At 27.4% G+C, this 17,787-nt stretch overlaps 1 protein-coding gene across 4 annotated transcripts in view; it reads right to left on the reverse strand.

Moving 5' to 3' along the window:
• Positions 1–14,010, reverse strand: part of Nocte (no circadian temperature entrainment) — a 65,612-nt gene extending 51,602 nt beyond the window's left edge. For 3 of the 4 annotated variants that reach the window (XM_064055695.1, XM_064055694.1, XM_064055692.1), the window contains exons 1-3: positions 13,843–14,010; positions 13,169–13,315; positions 12,899–13,120 (exon numbers count right to left, since the gene is read on the reverse strand). In XM_064055695.1, the coding sequence (XP_063911765.1) occupies positions 12,899–13,120; positions 13,169–13,261 (315 nt within the window). In that variant the 5' untranslated portion in view covers positions 13,262–13,315; positions 13,843–14,010. Of the gene's footprint in view, positions 1–12,898; positions 13,121–13,168; positions 13,316–13,370; positions 13,715–13,842 lie in introns of those variants that run through there. The other variant, XM_064055693.1, reaches the window with a different exon arrangement.
• Positions 14,011–17,787: the final 3,777 nt, after the last annotated feature.

The following is a 17,787-nucleotide window of genomic DNA, read 5'->3' on the forward strand; positions in this document are numbered from 1 at the left end:
TTAGTTTTGTTTCCAATTTTTTTATTCTTAAATTTCTTCAGTTCTTTGATTTTCCACTTTTTTGATTTTGCTATCTTTATTTTTTTCCATTTTTGAATTTTTTCCCATTTTCGGTTTTTCTTTTTTTAATTTTTCAATTGTTCAACTTTCTGAATAAAAAAATGGAAGAACCGCAAAATCACAAAATTGTAAATTTTAAAAATCAAAAATGAAAAACGTAAACGTCCAGAATAAAAACTTTGAAAAATCTAAAAATTGGAAATCAAGATCTTGAAAAATTGAATAAAAGAAAAATTAAAAATTGAGAAAGTAAAAAATCCAAAAAATGTAAAATCGAAATATTTAAAATCACAGAAATAGAAAAATCGAGGAATTGAAAAATCAAAGATTGAAAATTTGAATAAACGAAAAATTATAAAATCCAAATAAACATTGAAACAATAAAGAAAATGAATAAACGAAAAATTGTGATAAAAATGGAGAAAATGAATAAAAAATTCATCATAATTGAGAAGGGGTGGGTGGGCGGGGCTTATATTTTATCCATATTTCTTAATATACGAAGTGTTTTTTTCCCAACAAGAAACTGAAAACGTGTTAACTATCCTGTTGTTGAAAGAAAACTTTATATATTTAAAAATAATAATAATAATAACTTAGTTTACACTCGGGAAGTACAAAAGGACCAAAAAGCGGAAAAACGGAGCTAAAAAAAGGGGGACCGAAAGGCCACCCAAAAAAAGGCGATAAAAGAGGAGACAAAAAAGCGAAGAAAGGGTCTAGACGACAAAAACAGCGATATATAATTTATAACATAATTTTTAGATTTAGAAATTTTTTGGGTTTTCCAATTTTTCGATTGGATTAGTTTTGTTTCCAATTTTTTGATTTTAAATTTCTTCAGTTCTTTGATTTTCCACTATTTTGATTTTGCTATCTTTATTTTTTTCCATTTTTGAATTTTTTCCCATTCTTGGTTTTTCTTTTTTTAATTTTTCAATTGTTCAACTTTCTGAATAAAAAAATGGAAGAACCGCAAAATCACAAAATTGTAAATTTTAAAAATGAAAAATGCAAAAACGAAAACGTACAGAATGAAAACTTTGAAAAATCAAAAAATTGGAAATCAAGATCTTGAAAAATTGAATAAAAGAAAAATAAAAAATTGAGAAAGTTAAAAATCCAAAAAGTGTAAAATCGAAATATTTAAAATCACAGAAATAGAAAAATCGAGGAACTAAAAAATCAGAGATTGAAAATTTGAATAAACGAAAAATTATAAAATCCCAATAAACATTGAAACAATAAAGAAAATGAATAAACGAAAAACTGTGATAAAAATGGAGAAAATGAATAAAAAATTCATCACAATTGAGAAGGGGTGGGTGGGCGGGGCTTATATTTTGTCCATTTTTCTTAATATACGAAGTGTTTTTTTCCCAACAAGAAACTGAAAACGTGTTAACTATCCTGTTGTTGAAAGAAAACTTTATATATTTAAAAATAATAATAATAATAACTTAGTTTACACTCGGGAAGTACAAAAGGACCAAAAAGCGGAAAAACAGAGGTAAAAAAACAGGAGACCAAAAGGGCACTCAAAAAGACGGTAAAAGAGGAGACAAAAAAGCAAAGAAAGGGTCTAGACGACAAAAACAGCGATATATAATTTATAACATAATTTTTGGATTTAAAAATTGTTTGGGTTTTCCAATTTTTCGATTGGATTAGTTTTGTTTCCAATTTTTTGATTCTTAAATTTCTTCAGTTCTTTGATTTTCCACTTTTTTGATTTTGCTATCTTTATTTTTTCGATTTTTGAATTTCTTCCCATTCTTGGTTTTTCTTTTTTTAATTTTTCAATTGTTCAACTTTCTGAATAAAAAAATGGAAGAACCGCAAAATCATAAAATTGTAAATTTTAAAAACCAAAAATGAAAAATGAAAAACGAAAACGTCCAGAATGAAAACTTCGAAAAATCTAAAAATTGGAAATCAAGATCTTGAAAAATTGAACAAAAGAAAAATTAAAAATTGAGAAAGTTAAAAATCCAAAAAGTGTAAAATCGAAATATTTAAAATCACAGAAATAGAAAAATCGAGGAATTGAAAAATTAAAGATTGAAAATTTGAATAAACGAAAAATTATAAAATCCAAATAAACATCATTGAAACAATAAAGAAAATGAATAAACGAAAAATTGTGATAAAAATGGAGAAAATGAATAAAAAATTCATCACAATTGAGAAGGGGTGGGTGTGCGGGGCTTATATTTTGTCCATTTTTCTTAATATACGAAGTGTTTTTTTTCCCAACAAGAAACTGAAAACGTGGTAACTATTCTGTTGTTGAAAGAAAACTTTATATATTTAAAAATAATAATAATAATAACTTAGTTTACACTCGGGAAGTACAAAAGGACCAAAAAGCGGAAAAACGCTAAAAAAAGGGGGACCAAAAGGGCACCCAAAAAAAGGCGATAAAAGAGGAGGCAAAAAAGCGAAGAAAGGGTCTAGACGACAAAAACAGCGATATATAATTTATAACCTAATTTTTAGATTTAAAATTTTTTTGGGTTTTCCAATTTTTCAATTGGATTAGTTTTGTTTCCAATTTTTTGGTTCTTAAATTTCTTCAGTTCTTTGATTTTCCACTTTTTTGATTTTGCTATCTTTATTTTTTCCATTTTTGAATTTTTTTGCCATTTTTGGTTTTTCTTTTTTTAATTTTTCAATTATTCAACTTTCTGAATAAAAAAATGGAAGAACCGCAAAATCACAAAATTATAAATTTTAAAAATCAAAAATGAAAAATGAAAAACGAAAACGTATAGAATGAAAAAAACTCTGAAAAATCTAAAAATTGGAAATCAAGATCTTGAAAAATTCAATAAAAAAAAAAAATAAAAATTGAGAAAGTTAAAAATGTGTAAAATCGGAATACTTAAAATCACAGAAATAGGAAATATTTGATAATTGGAAAAAAAAAATGCAAAACTGAAAAATTGGAAAATCGAGGAATTGAAAAATCAAAGATTGAAAATTTGAATACACGAAAAATTATAAAATCCAAACATTGAAAAAATTAAGAAAATGAATAAACGAAAAATTGTGATAAAAATGGGAGAAAATGAAAATTAAAAAATCTGAAAAATGAAAAATAAAAATCAAAAAATTTAAAAATTGAGGAAACGAAAAACTGATTATGAAAAACTGCAAATCGAAAAATTAAGACACGAAAAACTGAAAAATTTGGAACCCGAGATATTGAAAAAATTAAAGTTAAAATAACGAAAAACTGTGATATATACGAAATATTTATTTTTTATGACAACCCATATAAGTTAAATAAAGATGAATATGTGATAATCTAGGGTAGAAACTCAACACGGATTCATAAACCACAAGTGCAGGAGTATCTTTTTTTTTTTTTAATTTAAATAACATTTACTAATGAAAAATAACACAAAAAAAGTGGCAACAAAAAACCATGAACAAAAAGAAGAGGAGGATAAAAAAACGACAAAAGGCGAGAGGGTGGAATGCCAAAAAAAAAAGGAAAAAAAAAAGTAATAATAAAACAGAGAGAACAAAAAATGCGAAAAGACTAAAAAAAGGCAAAAAAAACAAAGAAACAAAAAAATCGCCATGCAGATGACAGTAAAAAGCGTCAAAAAAATACAGCAACAAAAAAGAGAAAAATGCAAGAAAATGTGCGACTGGAAAAAAAAGACGATAAAAAAAGGCCGAGAAAGATATGAAAAAAAAATTGAGATGACGTCATCAAAAAAGGTGTCACAAAAAAAGCAAAAACCATGAAAAAAAGCAAAAAAGAGGACGATGAAAAATGGGACAAACAAAGCGATTAAAAAAAGTCGGAAAAAAATTACCAAAAATGAAGTCTAATAAACTATAAACATACTCATAAATTTTGTGAATTTTAAAAGTTGTGAGATGACGTCATCAAATTGTTGGTGGGATGACTATACAAATTTTGATAAATAAAGAGTTTCACCATCTACACGATATTCCTAAAATATACCGAACATTTCATATTCCATTAAAATCCGGTAAAGAAATATACATTTCAACTTAAAAAATCGTAAATCAACACGTTATTTTTGGCAGGTACACCGATATACACGTATGTACCTTAGGGCATGTTCGATAATTTATTATTTTAATGACCTTCCGGAAAAGTAGAAAAAATAATCTTGTTTTATAATCACTATACCGAAGTTAGTTTTTGTTTGATGGAATCGAAACCTCTCATTGTATAAACTACTAAAAGCTGCAGACATGTTTGGCATTCTAGAAAGTTTCAACTTTTTTTTTTAAACTTAGTTTGCCTTTTTTTACTATTTCCTTATTCCATTTGAAACTACACACTCGAGATTCAGTCCCGTGATAACAACACAAATAAAAATAACAATAAAAACTCCATCACCATAAAACGCAATAAAAACCTCTCGACTTTGTTTTTGCATTTCCATATAAAACTGCAATTACTATTTTAAATTCGCGGATTTTTATAATGGTGGAAATTTGTTAAGAAATATAAGATTTCATGAACAGTTTGATTCATTGTGTACTTTTAAAATTAACACGAAACAAAGTTAACTGAAAGTGTTAATCAGTCGGCGCAATTAGTGATAGGCAAGGCAAAGTTTAACTGCATTTAATTTATAATTCTTGGAATGTTCACGTATCGTATGTTAAGGTGAGTTATATCAGGGCTGACATTACAGAAGGAACGTTCTAGTATAAATTACAACACTGAGGAATGTTGACATTTTTTAAACACGAGTATCAAACACACTTTTTGTAGAAATAGTAATCTATTAGAACTTCAGTACCATAGTTTACTTTTACAAGATCATTTCTGTTAGCACGACGACGAGTTTTTAATCACGAGATTGTCAAACTTGTAGACACTGGCTTACTGATAAATTTTTAAATAAACGATCAATCAAATCATTGGGCTTAACACTAAAGCTAAGATAAAATATCCGACGACTATTTGAAATCAGCGACACCAAACAACAAACCCAATGGAAAATTCCATTACAAGACAATTTTACAATTTTAAAATGTTCCCTCCAAAATTAACAACAACATTATTTCTACAACACAAGTCCGGAATCTGTACCGTCTGATAAGCTAATTACTTTGAAAACCGAAGACATTTGTCAATATTTGTGAAAGCGCCATTGTGAAAGTAATTATACGTTGCTATCTTAATTCACATTTTTATAAGCGGAGTCATTATCTAATGTTAATGGGAATTGTGATACGGTGATGTTTAATGCCGTGACATTCTTGGAACGATGTGCTGTGTTTTTCAAATGACAATTCGATTACCAATAACATTAAAACTACCGAAAGTAGTGACGTCAGGGTTAACCTCTACACAAGGCGACTTCCTAGTATCATAGTTTTTACGTTTTTAAATTGGCAATAAATTTTTATTGTCGTCTTTTATTTCGTTTATTTTTTAGCTGTCATGTAGAAACTGATATTTTATCCGACATTTTTAGTAAACCAAAGGCAAAACTTTGGGTGATTTTCGAAGATGGTCGATAAGGGTCAAAAATTTTGAAAAATACAGCCCAAAAATCCACAGATCATTCAGGAAAATAAAACTCCACGGGCCGATTCATAAAATATAGCGTGTTTATGATCCCCGAGCAACATTTTTCGAAATACTTGATTTGTATTTCGAAATCTTTATAATTCTTAAATTTCATTGACAATTTTGGAGAAATAGTAGGAATTTTCCTAGAGATGAAGCCGAAAATAACTTCTGGAGGTAGAAATCCACATAAAAATCTCGTTGGGTAATTTCCACGAATGGTCGAAAATTGGCCAAAAAATTGAAACTGGTATTTATTGTAGTACTAGTACTTTTTACTATAGTAGTGTAGTTCGAATTTTCTAGTCATCATTAATCATCGCACAAAAATAGACTTCCTTGTGGTTGGTAGGTTATTTCGACAGAACTTCCCTCGCCCTTGAAGTAAAGCCCAATATATCCCGCCTTTTTGAAAAATTATAAAATTTGATTTTGCGACTTTTATTTTGTGACCTCTATAAAGTAAAAACCAGTGGTGTAAATAAAAACTCAAAAAAAATCTAAAAATTGAAAAATGAACAATCAAAAAACTAAAATGAAAATCTGAAAAATCAAAAAATAAAAAAATTGAAAAGTCCAAGAACCGAAGAATGTAAAAAGTGACAAATTAAAATTTCGAAAAACTAAAAATCGAAAAACCGAAAAATCGAGAACTCAAAAAATCAAAAAGTAAAAGTAAATAAAACTGAAAAGTCCAAAAACCGAAGAACGAAAAAATTGAAAAATCGAGACATCGAACAGGAAACAAATTGAAAATGCGAGTATCAAATATTCGATTAATCAAAATTCGAAAATTAAAAGAATAAAAAAATTGGAAAATCCAGAAATGGAAAAATTCCCAAATTGAAGTGTTGAAAAGTTGAGAGAAAACTTGAAAAATCCAGAAACCGAAAAATTTTAAACATTGAAAAACCGAGAAACTGAAATTTTACAAAATTTTAAAAGCCATAAAATCGAAAAACTGAAAAATCGAAAAATATAAGATTTTAAAAAATTGAAAAATCGGAAAAGTGTAAAACTACAAAAACGATATAAAAGTAAAATGTAGAAAAAGTGACAAATCGAAGAACTGAAAAAACGGAAAATGTAACAAAAAATGAAAAACTGGAAAACTGAAAAATGATAAATTGCAAAATCGAAAAACCAAAAAATTAAAAGTCGGAGAATTACAAATTGAAAATTTTAAATTAAAAAAAAATCGAAACCTCGAAAAATTGATAAAACTTTAAAAATCAAAAATTTACACTGTCAAATAATTGAAGGATTGAAAACCTGAAAAATCCCAAAACTGAAATATCGAAAAATATCGAAAAATTGAAAAATTAGAAACCTAAAACTTGAAAAATTGAAGAATTGAAAACCTGAAAATAGAAAAAAAACAAATATTCGAAAATCGAGATTTCGAAAATTTCAAAAACTCAAGAATCGAAATACAGAAAACATGAATTATCGAAAGTAGAAAAATTGAAATTATAAAAATTCAAATATCTAAAAATCGAAAAACCGAAAAATCGAAACATCAAAAGATCGAGAAATGAAGAAATCGACAAAACGAAAAACCTAAAATTAAATTTAAAAATGGAAAAATTCCCAAAATTGAAGCGTTGGAAAGTTCAGAAAAAACTTGAAAATCGAGAAATCGAAAAATTTTAAACATTGAAAAACCGAGAAAGTCGAGAAATGGAAAAACCGAAAAATTAAAATTTTACAAAATTTTAAACGCCATAAAATGGAAAAACTCAAAAATCCAAAATTGAAAGAATAAAAAAATTGGAAAATCCAGAAATGAATTGAATTGAATTGAATTAACTTTGTTGGTGTATAGGACATCAAAATGGAAAAATTCCCAAAATTGAAGTGCTGAAAAGTTGAGAGAAAACTTGAAAAACCGAAGAATTGAAATTTTACAAAATTTTAAAATCCATAAAATCGAAAAACTGAAAAATCGAAAAATGTAACATTTTAAAAATTCAAAAAGCGGGAAACTGGAGAACTAAAAAAAATAAATCGAAAAATCTAAAATTTAAAATATCGAAAAATTCCAAAACTACAATGTAGAAAAAGTGACAAATTGAAAAATTGAAAAATGAGAAATAAAAATCCAAAATTTAAAAAATCGAAAAACTGCAACATCGAGATTGAAAAATCCCAAAACTAACACATTAAAACATAAAATTTAAAATATCGAAAAATTGAAGAATCGGAAAATGGAAACATCAAGAAACTGAAAAATCCAAAGGGCCAAAAATATCATGTTACAACAAAAATTGGAAAATCCAGAAATGGAAAAATTCCAAAATTAAAGTGCTGAAAAGTTTGGAGGAAACTTGAAAAATCGAGAAACCGAAAAATTGAAATTTTACAAAATTTTAAAAGCCATAAAATCGAAAAATTGAAAAATCGAAAAATATGACATTAAAAAATTCAAAAATGGGAAAACTGGAAAACTAAAAAAAAAACGATAAATCGAAAAATTTTAATTTAAAATATCGAAAAATTGAGAAATCGAAAAATCCCGAAACTAAAATGTAGAAAAAGTGACAAATCGCAAAATTGAAAAATCGAAAAATATAAGTAAAAAGAAAAATGAAAAATTGGAAAACTGAAAAATGAGAAATAAAAATCAAAAATTGAAAAAATCGAAAAACTGCAACATCGAGATTGAAAAATCCCAAAACTAACACATTAAAACATAAAATTTAAAATATCAAAAAATTGAAGAATCGGAAAATGGAAACATCAAGAAACTGAAAAATCCAAAGGGCCAAAAATTTCATGTTACAACAAAAATTGGAAAATCCAGAAATGGAAAAATTCCCAAAATTAAAGTGCTGAAAAGTTTGGAGAAAACTTGAAAAATCGAGAAACCGAAAAATTTAAATTTTACAAAATTTTAAAAGCCATAAAATCGAAAAATTGAAAAATCGAAAAATATGACATATTAAAAAATTCAAAAATGGGAAAACTTGAAAACTAAAAAAACGATAAATCGAAAAATTTAAATTTAAAAGATCGAAAAATTGAGAAATCGAAAAATCCCAAAACTAAAATGTAGAAAAAGTGACAAATCGCAAAATTGAAAAATCGAAAAATATAACTAAAAAGAAAAATGAAAAATCGGAAAACTGAAAAATGAGAAAGCGAAAAATGTAGAATTTAAAATATCGAAAAATTGAATCGGAAAATTCAATCATCGAGAAACTGAAAAATCCAAAGGCCCAAAAATTTCATGTGACAACAAAAATTGGAAAATCCAGAAATGGAAAAATTCCCAAAATTGAAGTGCTGAAAAGTTGAAAACTTGAAAAATCGAGAAGCTGAAAAATTTTCAACATTGAAAAACCGAGAAAGACGAAAAATGGAAAAAGCGAAAAATTGAAATTTTACAAAATTTTAAAAGCCATAAAATCGAAAAATATAACATTTAAAAAAATTTAAAAATCGGAAAACTGGAAAACTAAAAAAACGATAAATCGAAAAATCTAAAATTTAAAATATCGAAAAATTGAGAAATCGAAAAATCACAAAAAATGTTGAAAAAGTGACAAATTGAAAAATATAACTAAAAAGAAAAAGAAAAAATTGGGAAATTGAGAAACAAAATCTAAAATTTATAAAATCGAAAAATTGAAACATCGAGATTGAAAAATCCTAAACTAAAATTTAGAAAGTGACAAATCGAGAAAATTAAAAAAATTAAAAAATCGGAAAACTGAAAAATGAGAAAATGAGAAAACGAGAAATTGAAAAATATAAAATTTAAAATATCGAAAAATTGAAACATCGAGAAATTGAAAAATCCCAAAACTGAAATGTATAGAAAAAGTGACAAATTGAAAAATTGAAAAACCGAAAAATATAACTAAAAAGAAAAGTGAAAAATTGGAAAACTAAAAAAAACGAGAAATAGAAAAATCTAAAATTTTAAAAATCGAAAAATTGAAGAATCGAGATTGAAAAATCTCAAAACTAAAATGCAGAAAGTGACAAATCGAAAAAATGAAAAATCGGAAAACTGAAAAATGAGAAGACGAGAAATTGAAACATCGAAAAATTGAAAAATCCCAAAACTAAAATGTAGAAAATGTGAGAAATTGAAAAATTGAAAAATCGAAAAATAAAACTAAAAAAAATTAAAATCAGAAAATTGAAACATTGAGAAACTGAAAAATCCCAATCCTAAAATGTAGAAAAAGTGAAAAATTGAAAAATTGAAAAACCGAAAAATATAACAAAAAAGAAAAACGAAAAATTGGAAAACTGAAAAATGAGAAATAAAAATATAAAATTTAAAAAATCGGAAAATTGAAGCATCAAGATTGAAAAATCCCAAAACTAAAATGTAGAAAAAGTGACAAATCGAAAAAATTTAAAAATTAAAAAAAATGAAAAATTGGAAAACTGAAAATTGAGAAAACGAGAAATCGAAATATATAGAATTTAAAAAATCGAAAAGTTGAACAATCAAAAAATTTAAACATCGAGAAATTGAAAAATCCTAAAATGTAGAAAAAGTGACAAATTGAAAAATTGAAAAACCGAAAATATAACTAAAAAGAAAAATGAAAAATTGGAAAACTAAAAAAACGAGAATTCAAAAAACCTAAAATTTAAAAAATCGAAAAATTGAAGAATCGAGGTTGAAAAATCCCAAAACTAAAATGTAGAAAAAGTGACAAATTGAAAAATTGAAAAATAAAACTAAAAAAAAATGAAAAATCGGAAAACTGAAAAATGAGAAAACTCGAAAACGAAAAATATAGAATTTAAAATCAGAAAATTAAAATATTGAGAAATTGAAAAATCCCAATCCTAAAATGGAGAAAAAGTGACAAATTGAAAAATTGAAAAACCGAAAAAAATAACCAAAGAGAAAAATGAAAAATAGGAAAACTAAAAAACACGAGAATCGAAAAATCTAAAATCTAAAAAATCGAAAAATTGAAGAATCGAGATTGAAAAATCCCAAAACTAAAATGTAGAAAAAGTGACAAATCGAAAAAATTTAAAAAAAATGAAAAATCGTAAAACTGAAAAATCAGAAAACGAGAAATCGAAAAATTGAAGAACCGAAAAATTGCAACATCGATAAATTGAAAAATCCCAATCCAAAAGTGTAGAAAAAGTGACAAGTAGAAAAATTGAAAAACTAGAAAATTCGAAAAATCTAAAAATCGAAAAACCGAGAAATCGATACATCAAAAGATCCAGCAATGAAGAAAAACGAAAAACCTAAAATTAAAATTAAAAGTGAAAAAATTCCCGAAACTGAAGCGCTGAAAAGTTCAGAAAAAACTTGAAAAATCGAGAAATCGAAAAATTATAAACATTGAAAAACCGAGAAAGTCGAGAAATGGAAAATCCGAAAAATTAAAATTTTACAAAATTTTAAAAGCCATAAAATCGAAAAACTCAAAAATCGAAAATTAAAAGAATAAAAAAATTGGAAAATCCGGAAACGGAAAAATTCCCAAAATTGAAGTGTTGAAAAATTGAGAGAAAACTTGAAAAATCGACAAACCAAAAAATTTTAACATTGAAAAACCGAGAAGTCGGAAAATGGGAAAACCGAAAAATTGAAATTTTACAAAATTTTAACAGCCATAAAATCGAAAAACTGAAAAATCGAAAAATATAACATTTTAAAAAACTCAAAAATCAGAAAACTGGAAAACTAAAAAAACGATAAATCTAAAAATCTAAAATATCGAAAAATTGAAACATCGAGAAATTTAAAAATCCCAAAACTAAAATGTAGAAAAACTGACAAATTGAAAAATTAAAAAATCGAAAAATATAAAAAGAAAAATGGAAAATTGAAAAACTAAAAAATGGGAAATAAAAATCTAAAATGTAAAAAATCAAAAAACTAAAACATCCAGATTGGAAAATCCCAAAATTAAAAAGTAGAAAAAGTGACAAACCGAAAAAATTGAAAAAAAAATTAAAAATCGGAAAACTGAAAAATGAGAAAACGAGAAATCGAACAGGAAACAAATTCAAAATTCCAGTATCAAAAATTCGATTAATCAAATATTTAATAAAACAAAAATCCGAGATATCGGAAAATCGAAAATCGAGATTTCGAAACATCTAAAAATCCAGGAATCGAAATATAGAAAAATTGAAACATCAAGAATTCGATAAATCAACAAACCGAAAAAAAATATAACATTTCAAAAAATTCAAAAATGGAAAACTGAAAAATTTAAAAAAAACGGTAAATCGAAAAATCTAAAATTTAAAATATCGAAAAATTGAGAAATCGAAAAAGTGAAAAATCCCAAGGGCCAAAAATTTCATGTGACATTGAAAAATTGAGCTTGCCTGAAAATTCACAGAAAAATCATGGACACTTTAATTTTAATAAAGACATTATTATTTAAATAAATTCTACTATTAACAAATATTTAATATGACATAGGGCCTTTAAAACACGTTATTTTGTCAGTGTGAGGATTTTCAAACTATTCTACGATGTTTAACACACAAAAAAAAAGGAAAAAACAAAATACAATGTTTTCAGTGGCTTAGAACAAAAAAAAAAAACACTAGCCCCATCTTAGTTCCAACTTCAGCCCCTAGTGGTGTAACACTGACTCTCAGAAAGGAGAAGTCACACGGCTAAAATTTAAGGACATAACCCTCAATCCTCATAAATTTATGCAACGCAATCCACCGTTTCCTGTCGAAATTTCTAATTTTTAATTGCCGCAATTTAACTACCTATTAAATCTTTCATTACTATTAAAAACTAAAATTTAATTAAACTTGCAACAAAAGGTGAACAATTTTACTTAATTTTTAACCACGAGTATTTTTTTCAGGACACTAATTACAATTTAACGTGCACAACAAACACATGACTCATTCAAAGTCTACTTCTTGGTAATTTTCGTCAAAATTATCAAGTGGATTTCTAACTAAATTATATACATTTATGATACCACTAGTAATTTCTCTATCCGCGATACTGTAATGAGAAAGTTTAAAAAAATAATATACGCATGAGCTGGCATAATGGCACAAAAAAATTATACAGTCTGTTTCATGGTCAATAGCCACACTCTTTCACTCCAGATATTGGAAAAGTCTCGTGCACGAAACACGAAAATAAAGCAGTGAAGGGTTCAATTTTCTCCCAATTTCAACTACAATGCATTCCCACACTCTTATCGCGATCAAACTTTACACAGACGAATTTACACAACGATAACTGATACGAAAACAAACTCATTTCGCAACAAAACAAAGGGAAAAACTCACCGTCGAGGAAGTGGTCGAAGTTGAAGTTGTTGATTCTTGTTTTCCCCATCCTGGTCCGCCTGGTGGTACTAAAGGTACAGATGCGTCAGTTCCGCTGTGTTCCGATTTCAAAGACGGTAAATTCGCTGGCGCCCTTCGTGCATTGGGCACCTTTCCCAAACTTTGCATGCCATGTTTGTATGTGAACGTGCTCTTCTGTTGCTGCTTCTCTAAATTTTCACCCTGAAAGTGCGTTTTAAGTCGGAGCACTCGAACAAACTCACGACTCACCCTGCTCACTCTGTACAAACTATTTATGTCTAACGATTGGAACTTTGGTTTTGATTTCTCCCCCTTGGAGGCCAGACCTGGCAAAGTAGACATGCTGTCTGCACGCAACCATTTAGATCTTCAGGACCCAGCGAACGAACCTTTTTCCTTGAAGAGATAACCCGATTAGAACATGAATGAGCGACTATAATTGGACTTTTACTACGTGTGTTTGGAATGATAACAACGGTGTGGCGGATGTCTGGCGATTGGTATTCGCTCCTCGCCAATTAATTTATTAATTATGGTGGTGATTTGCTCGTTAATATTTGGTGTGCAACACAACGATCGCGAAGGTCTCAAAACGTCAAGGTAAAGCACAACAATATCTCCGAAATGCCCCTATTTCGAACGGAAAAACGGACCACTTTTACGCGGAATCACTCACAAATATAACACAAAAGAACACAACGTAAGCACGACTGCCCAACCCCAGCGACCTGCCAAAATCCAACACGGGCGTCCGGAAGCGAGTGGAGGGCCGAATTGAGCGCGAGGGCTCGAAATGGGGGGCAGATATGCGGGATCTGCGGCTACGTAACGGTACAAAATTCGTTCAGTCGCCGATCGAAATAAAAACATTGGATTATGAAATCTAGTACGTATAAATTTTAAACGGCTAAATACTAGCGTACCTTGGTCCGTCCAGATGGGTAAAGAGTAACCAACAAGAAATAGATCCGATTTAACGAAAATAGGGACGGATGATCACAGATTTTAGCTTGTTTTTGCCACTTTACGTAAACTTTTTCACTTAAGTCAAAATGGCGTACGCCGACTACGGCAGTTTTAATCAATACATGACGTCACGTATATTCATTGGAGTGGCGACATCTGTGGGACGTGAACTGTACTGGGTTTTGACAGACGGGCGAAATGGCGCGTGCAGTTCGAATTTTCCAGTCATCGTTAATCATCGACCAAAAATAGACTTCCTTGTGGCCGTTTTTTTGTAAAGTTGGTGGACTATTGCGACAGAACTTCGCTCGCCCTTGAAATAAAGCCCCATAGATCCCGAATCTTAAATTATCTGATTTTACGGTTTTTGTTTTTTACCTATATAAAGTAAACACAGTCACGTAAATACCAACTTAGAAAAATCGAAAAGTGGAAAAATGGACAATCGAAAAAACAGAAAACACTTCCCAAAAGCCAAAAAATCGAAACTTGAGAAATCAAAAATCGAATAGTAAAAAAAATTTGAAAAATCGATAAGGATGGAATTCAAAATTTTAGTAATCGAAAAGTACAAAAATTGAAAAGTCTAAAAACTGATTCATGTAAAAATTGAAAAATGGATAATTCGAGAAATCAAAGATTGAAAAATGGAAAAGTAAGAGTAGAAAGGTTGGAAATTCTAGTATCGAAAATCAAAAAATCGAAATGTAAAATAATTGGGAATCGAAAAACTGAAAAATGGAAAAACTGAAAATTCGAATATCGAAAAATCGAAAAGTAAATAAAAATGAAAGGTCTAAAAAGCAAAGAACGGAAAAATTGAAAAATCGAGAAATCGAACAGAAAACGAATTGAAAATTCACACATCAAAAATTCGATTATCGAACTGTATTTGAAAAACAAAAATCCGAGAAATCGGAAAACTGGAAATTCGAAAATCGATAATCGAGATTTCGAAGAATTTAAAAATCCAGGAAATTTTAAAAGCCATAACATCGAAAAACTGAAAAATCGAAAAATATAACATTTAAAAAATTCAAAAATCGGAAAACTGGATAATTAAAAAAAAAGATAAATCGAAAAATCTAAAACTTAAAACATCGAAAAATTGAGAAATCGAAAAATCCCAAAACTAAAATCTAAAAGTGACAAATTGAAAAATCGAAAAATATAACTAAAAAAAGACGAAAAATCGGAAAACTCAGAAATGAGAAAACGAGAAATCGAAAAATATAGAATTTAGAATATCGAAAAATTGAAGAATCGGAAAATTGAAACATCGAGAAACTGAAAAATCCAAAGGGCCAAAAATTTCATGTGACAACAAAAATTGGAAAATCCAGAAATGGAAAAATTCCCAAAATTGAAGGGTTGAAAAGTTGAGAGAATGCTTGAAAAATCGAGAAACCGAAAAGTGAAATTTTACAAAATTCAAAAATCGGAAAACTGGAAAAGTTAAAAAACGATAAATCGAAAAATCTAAAATTTAAAAAATCTAAAAATCCCAAAACTAATGTAGAAAAAGTGACAAATTGAAAAATTGAAAAAGCGAAAAATATAACTAAAAAGAAAAATGAAAAATTGGGAAACTGAAAAATGAGGTAGAAAGATCTAAAATCGAAAAACTGAAACATCGAGATTGAAAAATCCCGAAACTAAAATGTAGAAAAAGTGACAAATCGAAAAAATTGAAAAATAAAGAAAATGAAAAATCGGAAAACTGAAAATTCGAAAATCTAAAAATCGATAATCGAGATTTCGAAGAATTTAAAAATCCAGGAATCGAATTATAGAAAAAATCGGGATTAAAAAAATTCGAATATACAAAAGTCGAAAAACCGAAACATTAAAATACCAAAAAATTGAAACATCAAGACGTCGAGAACTCGACAAACCGAAAAATCGAAAATTGAAATATCAAAAAATTTAAAAAACCAGAAATGGAAAAATTCTCAAAATTGAAGTTTTGGAAAACTTGAAAAATCGAGAAACCGAAAAATTTTAAACAGTGAAAACCGAGAAGTCGAGAAATGGAAAAATTGTAATTTGCAAGATTTTAAAAGCCATAAAATCGAATAATTCAAAAATTCAAAAAAGAAAAGAAAAATTGAAAAATCGAAAACTGAAAAATCAAAAACACGAGAAATTGAAAAATGTAAGATTTAAAAAAGTAAAAAATTGAAGAATCGGAAAATTGAAAAAATGAAACATCGAAAAATTGAAATCGAAAAACCTAGAAATCAAAGCAGCAGAAGATCGAGAAATCAAATCTACAAACTGAAAAATTTTAATAATAAAAAAAAAATCAGAACCCCCAAAGATCGAAAAATTGAAAAATCGAAACAGAAATCTCCACAAATCGAAAAATCGAAAAATTGATAAAAGTAAAAATGTAAAAATGGAAACTTTAAAACACGAAAAACTAAACAAAAAACGAGAGCTCCAAAAATTTAAAACTTAAAAAATAAAAAAATTATGTCAAATAATAATTAAAGAATCGAAAAATTGAATAATCTCAAAACTCGAATATCGAAAAATTGAAAAATCGAAAAAATTGAAGAATCGATAAATAAAAAAATTCCAAAACTGGAAAATCGAAAAATCGAAAAATCTGTAAAAATTGAAGAATTTAAAATAAGAAAATTGAAAAATCGTAAACTCGAGAAATCGAAAACTCGAAAAATTCAAGAATTGAAGTATAGGAGATATGAAAAACTAAAATGAAAATATCGAAAAATCCAGAAAATGGGAAAATTCCCAAAATTGAAGTATTGAAAAGTCAACAAATCGAAAAACTAAAAAATGTAACATTAAAAAAAAAGCAAAAATCGAAAAATTAAAAAACGAGAAATCGAAACTTCTGAAATTAAGAATCGAAAAATTAAAGAAATGAGAAATCGAAAAACTGGAAAAACGAGAATTTGAAAAATCACGAAATTGAAAAATCTAAAATTTAAAAAGTCGAAAAATGTAGAAAAAGTGGCAAATCGAAAAATAGAAAAATCAAAAAACCGAGACATTAAAGTATCAAAAGATCAAGAAATCGAAAAGACGAAAAATTGAAAAATCGGATAATCAAAACGACCCAAAATTAAAAAAAAATCGAAACCTTGAAAAATCGAAACAGAAAAATCTCTGTAAATTGAGAAATCGAAAAATTGATAAAACTGAAAACTCGAAAAATGTAAAATTTAAAAAACGAAAAACTGGAAATCAAAAAACGAGTAAATCGAAAAATCTAAAGCTCGAAAAATCAAAAAATTACAATGTCAAATAATCGAAGAATCGAAAAACAGAAAAATCCTAAAACTGGAACACCGAAAACTAATCGAGAAATCGAAAACTTCGAAAAACTGAAAAATCAGAAACCTGAAATATTGAAAAATTGAAAATCTGAAAATCGGAAAATCGAGAACTCGAGAAACCGGAAAAACAAAAATTCGAAAGTCGATATTTCGAAAAATCGAGAAATCGAAACATCAAAAAATCGAGAAATGAAGAAATCGACTAAACGAAAAATCCAAAATTAAAATTAAAAATGGAAAAATTCCCAAAATTTTGGTGTTGGAAAGTTCAGAGAAAACTGAAAAAATCGACAAATCGAAACATTTTAAACACTGAAAAACCGAGAAGTCGAGAAATAGAAAAATCGAAAAATTGAAATATTACAAAATTTTAAAAGGCATAAAATCGAAAAACTGATAAATCGAAAAATGTAACATTTAAAAAAAAAGAAAAATTGAAAAATCGAAAAACTGAAAAATAAAAAAAAACGAGAAATCGCGAAATCAAAAAATCTAAATTCAATTTAAAAAGTCAAAAAACTGAGAAATCGAAAAATTGAAATATCAGGAATTTGAAAAGTCCTAAAACTAAAATGTAGAAAAACTGACAAATCGCAA

Source organism: Zophobas morio, unplaced genomic scaffold (genome assembly GCF_036711695.1).
Source record: "Zophobas morio isolate AGI-343-1 ecotype UQ-CSIRO unplaced genomic scaffold, CSIRO_AGI_Zmor_V1 ptg000014l, whole genome shotgun sequence".
NCBI lineage: Eukaryota > Metazoa > Arthropoda > Insecta > Coleoptera > Tenebrionidae > Zophobas > Zophobas morio.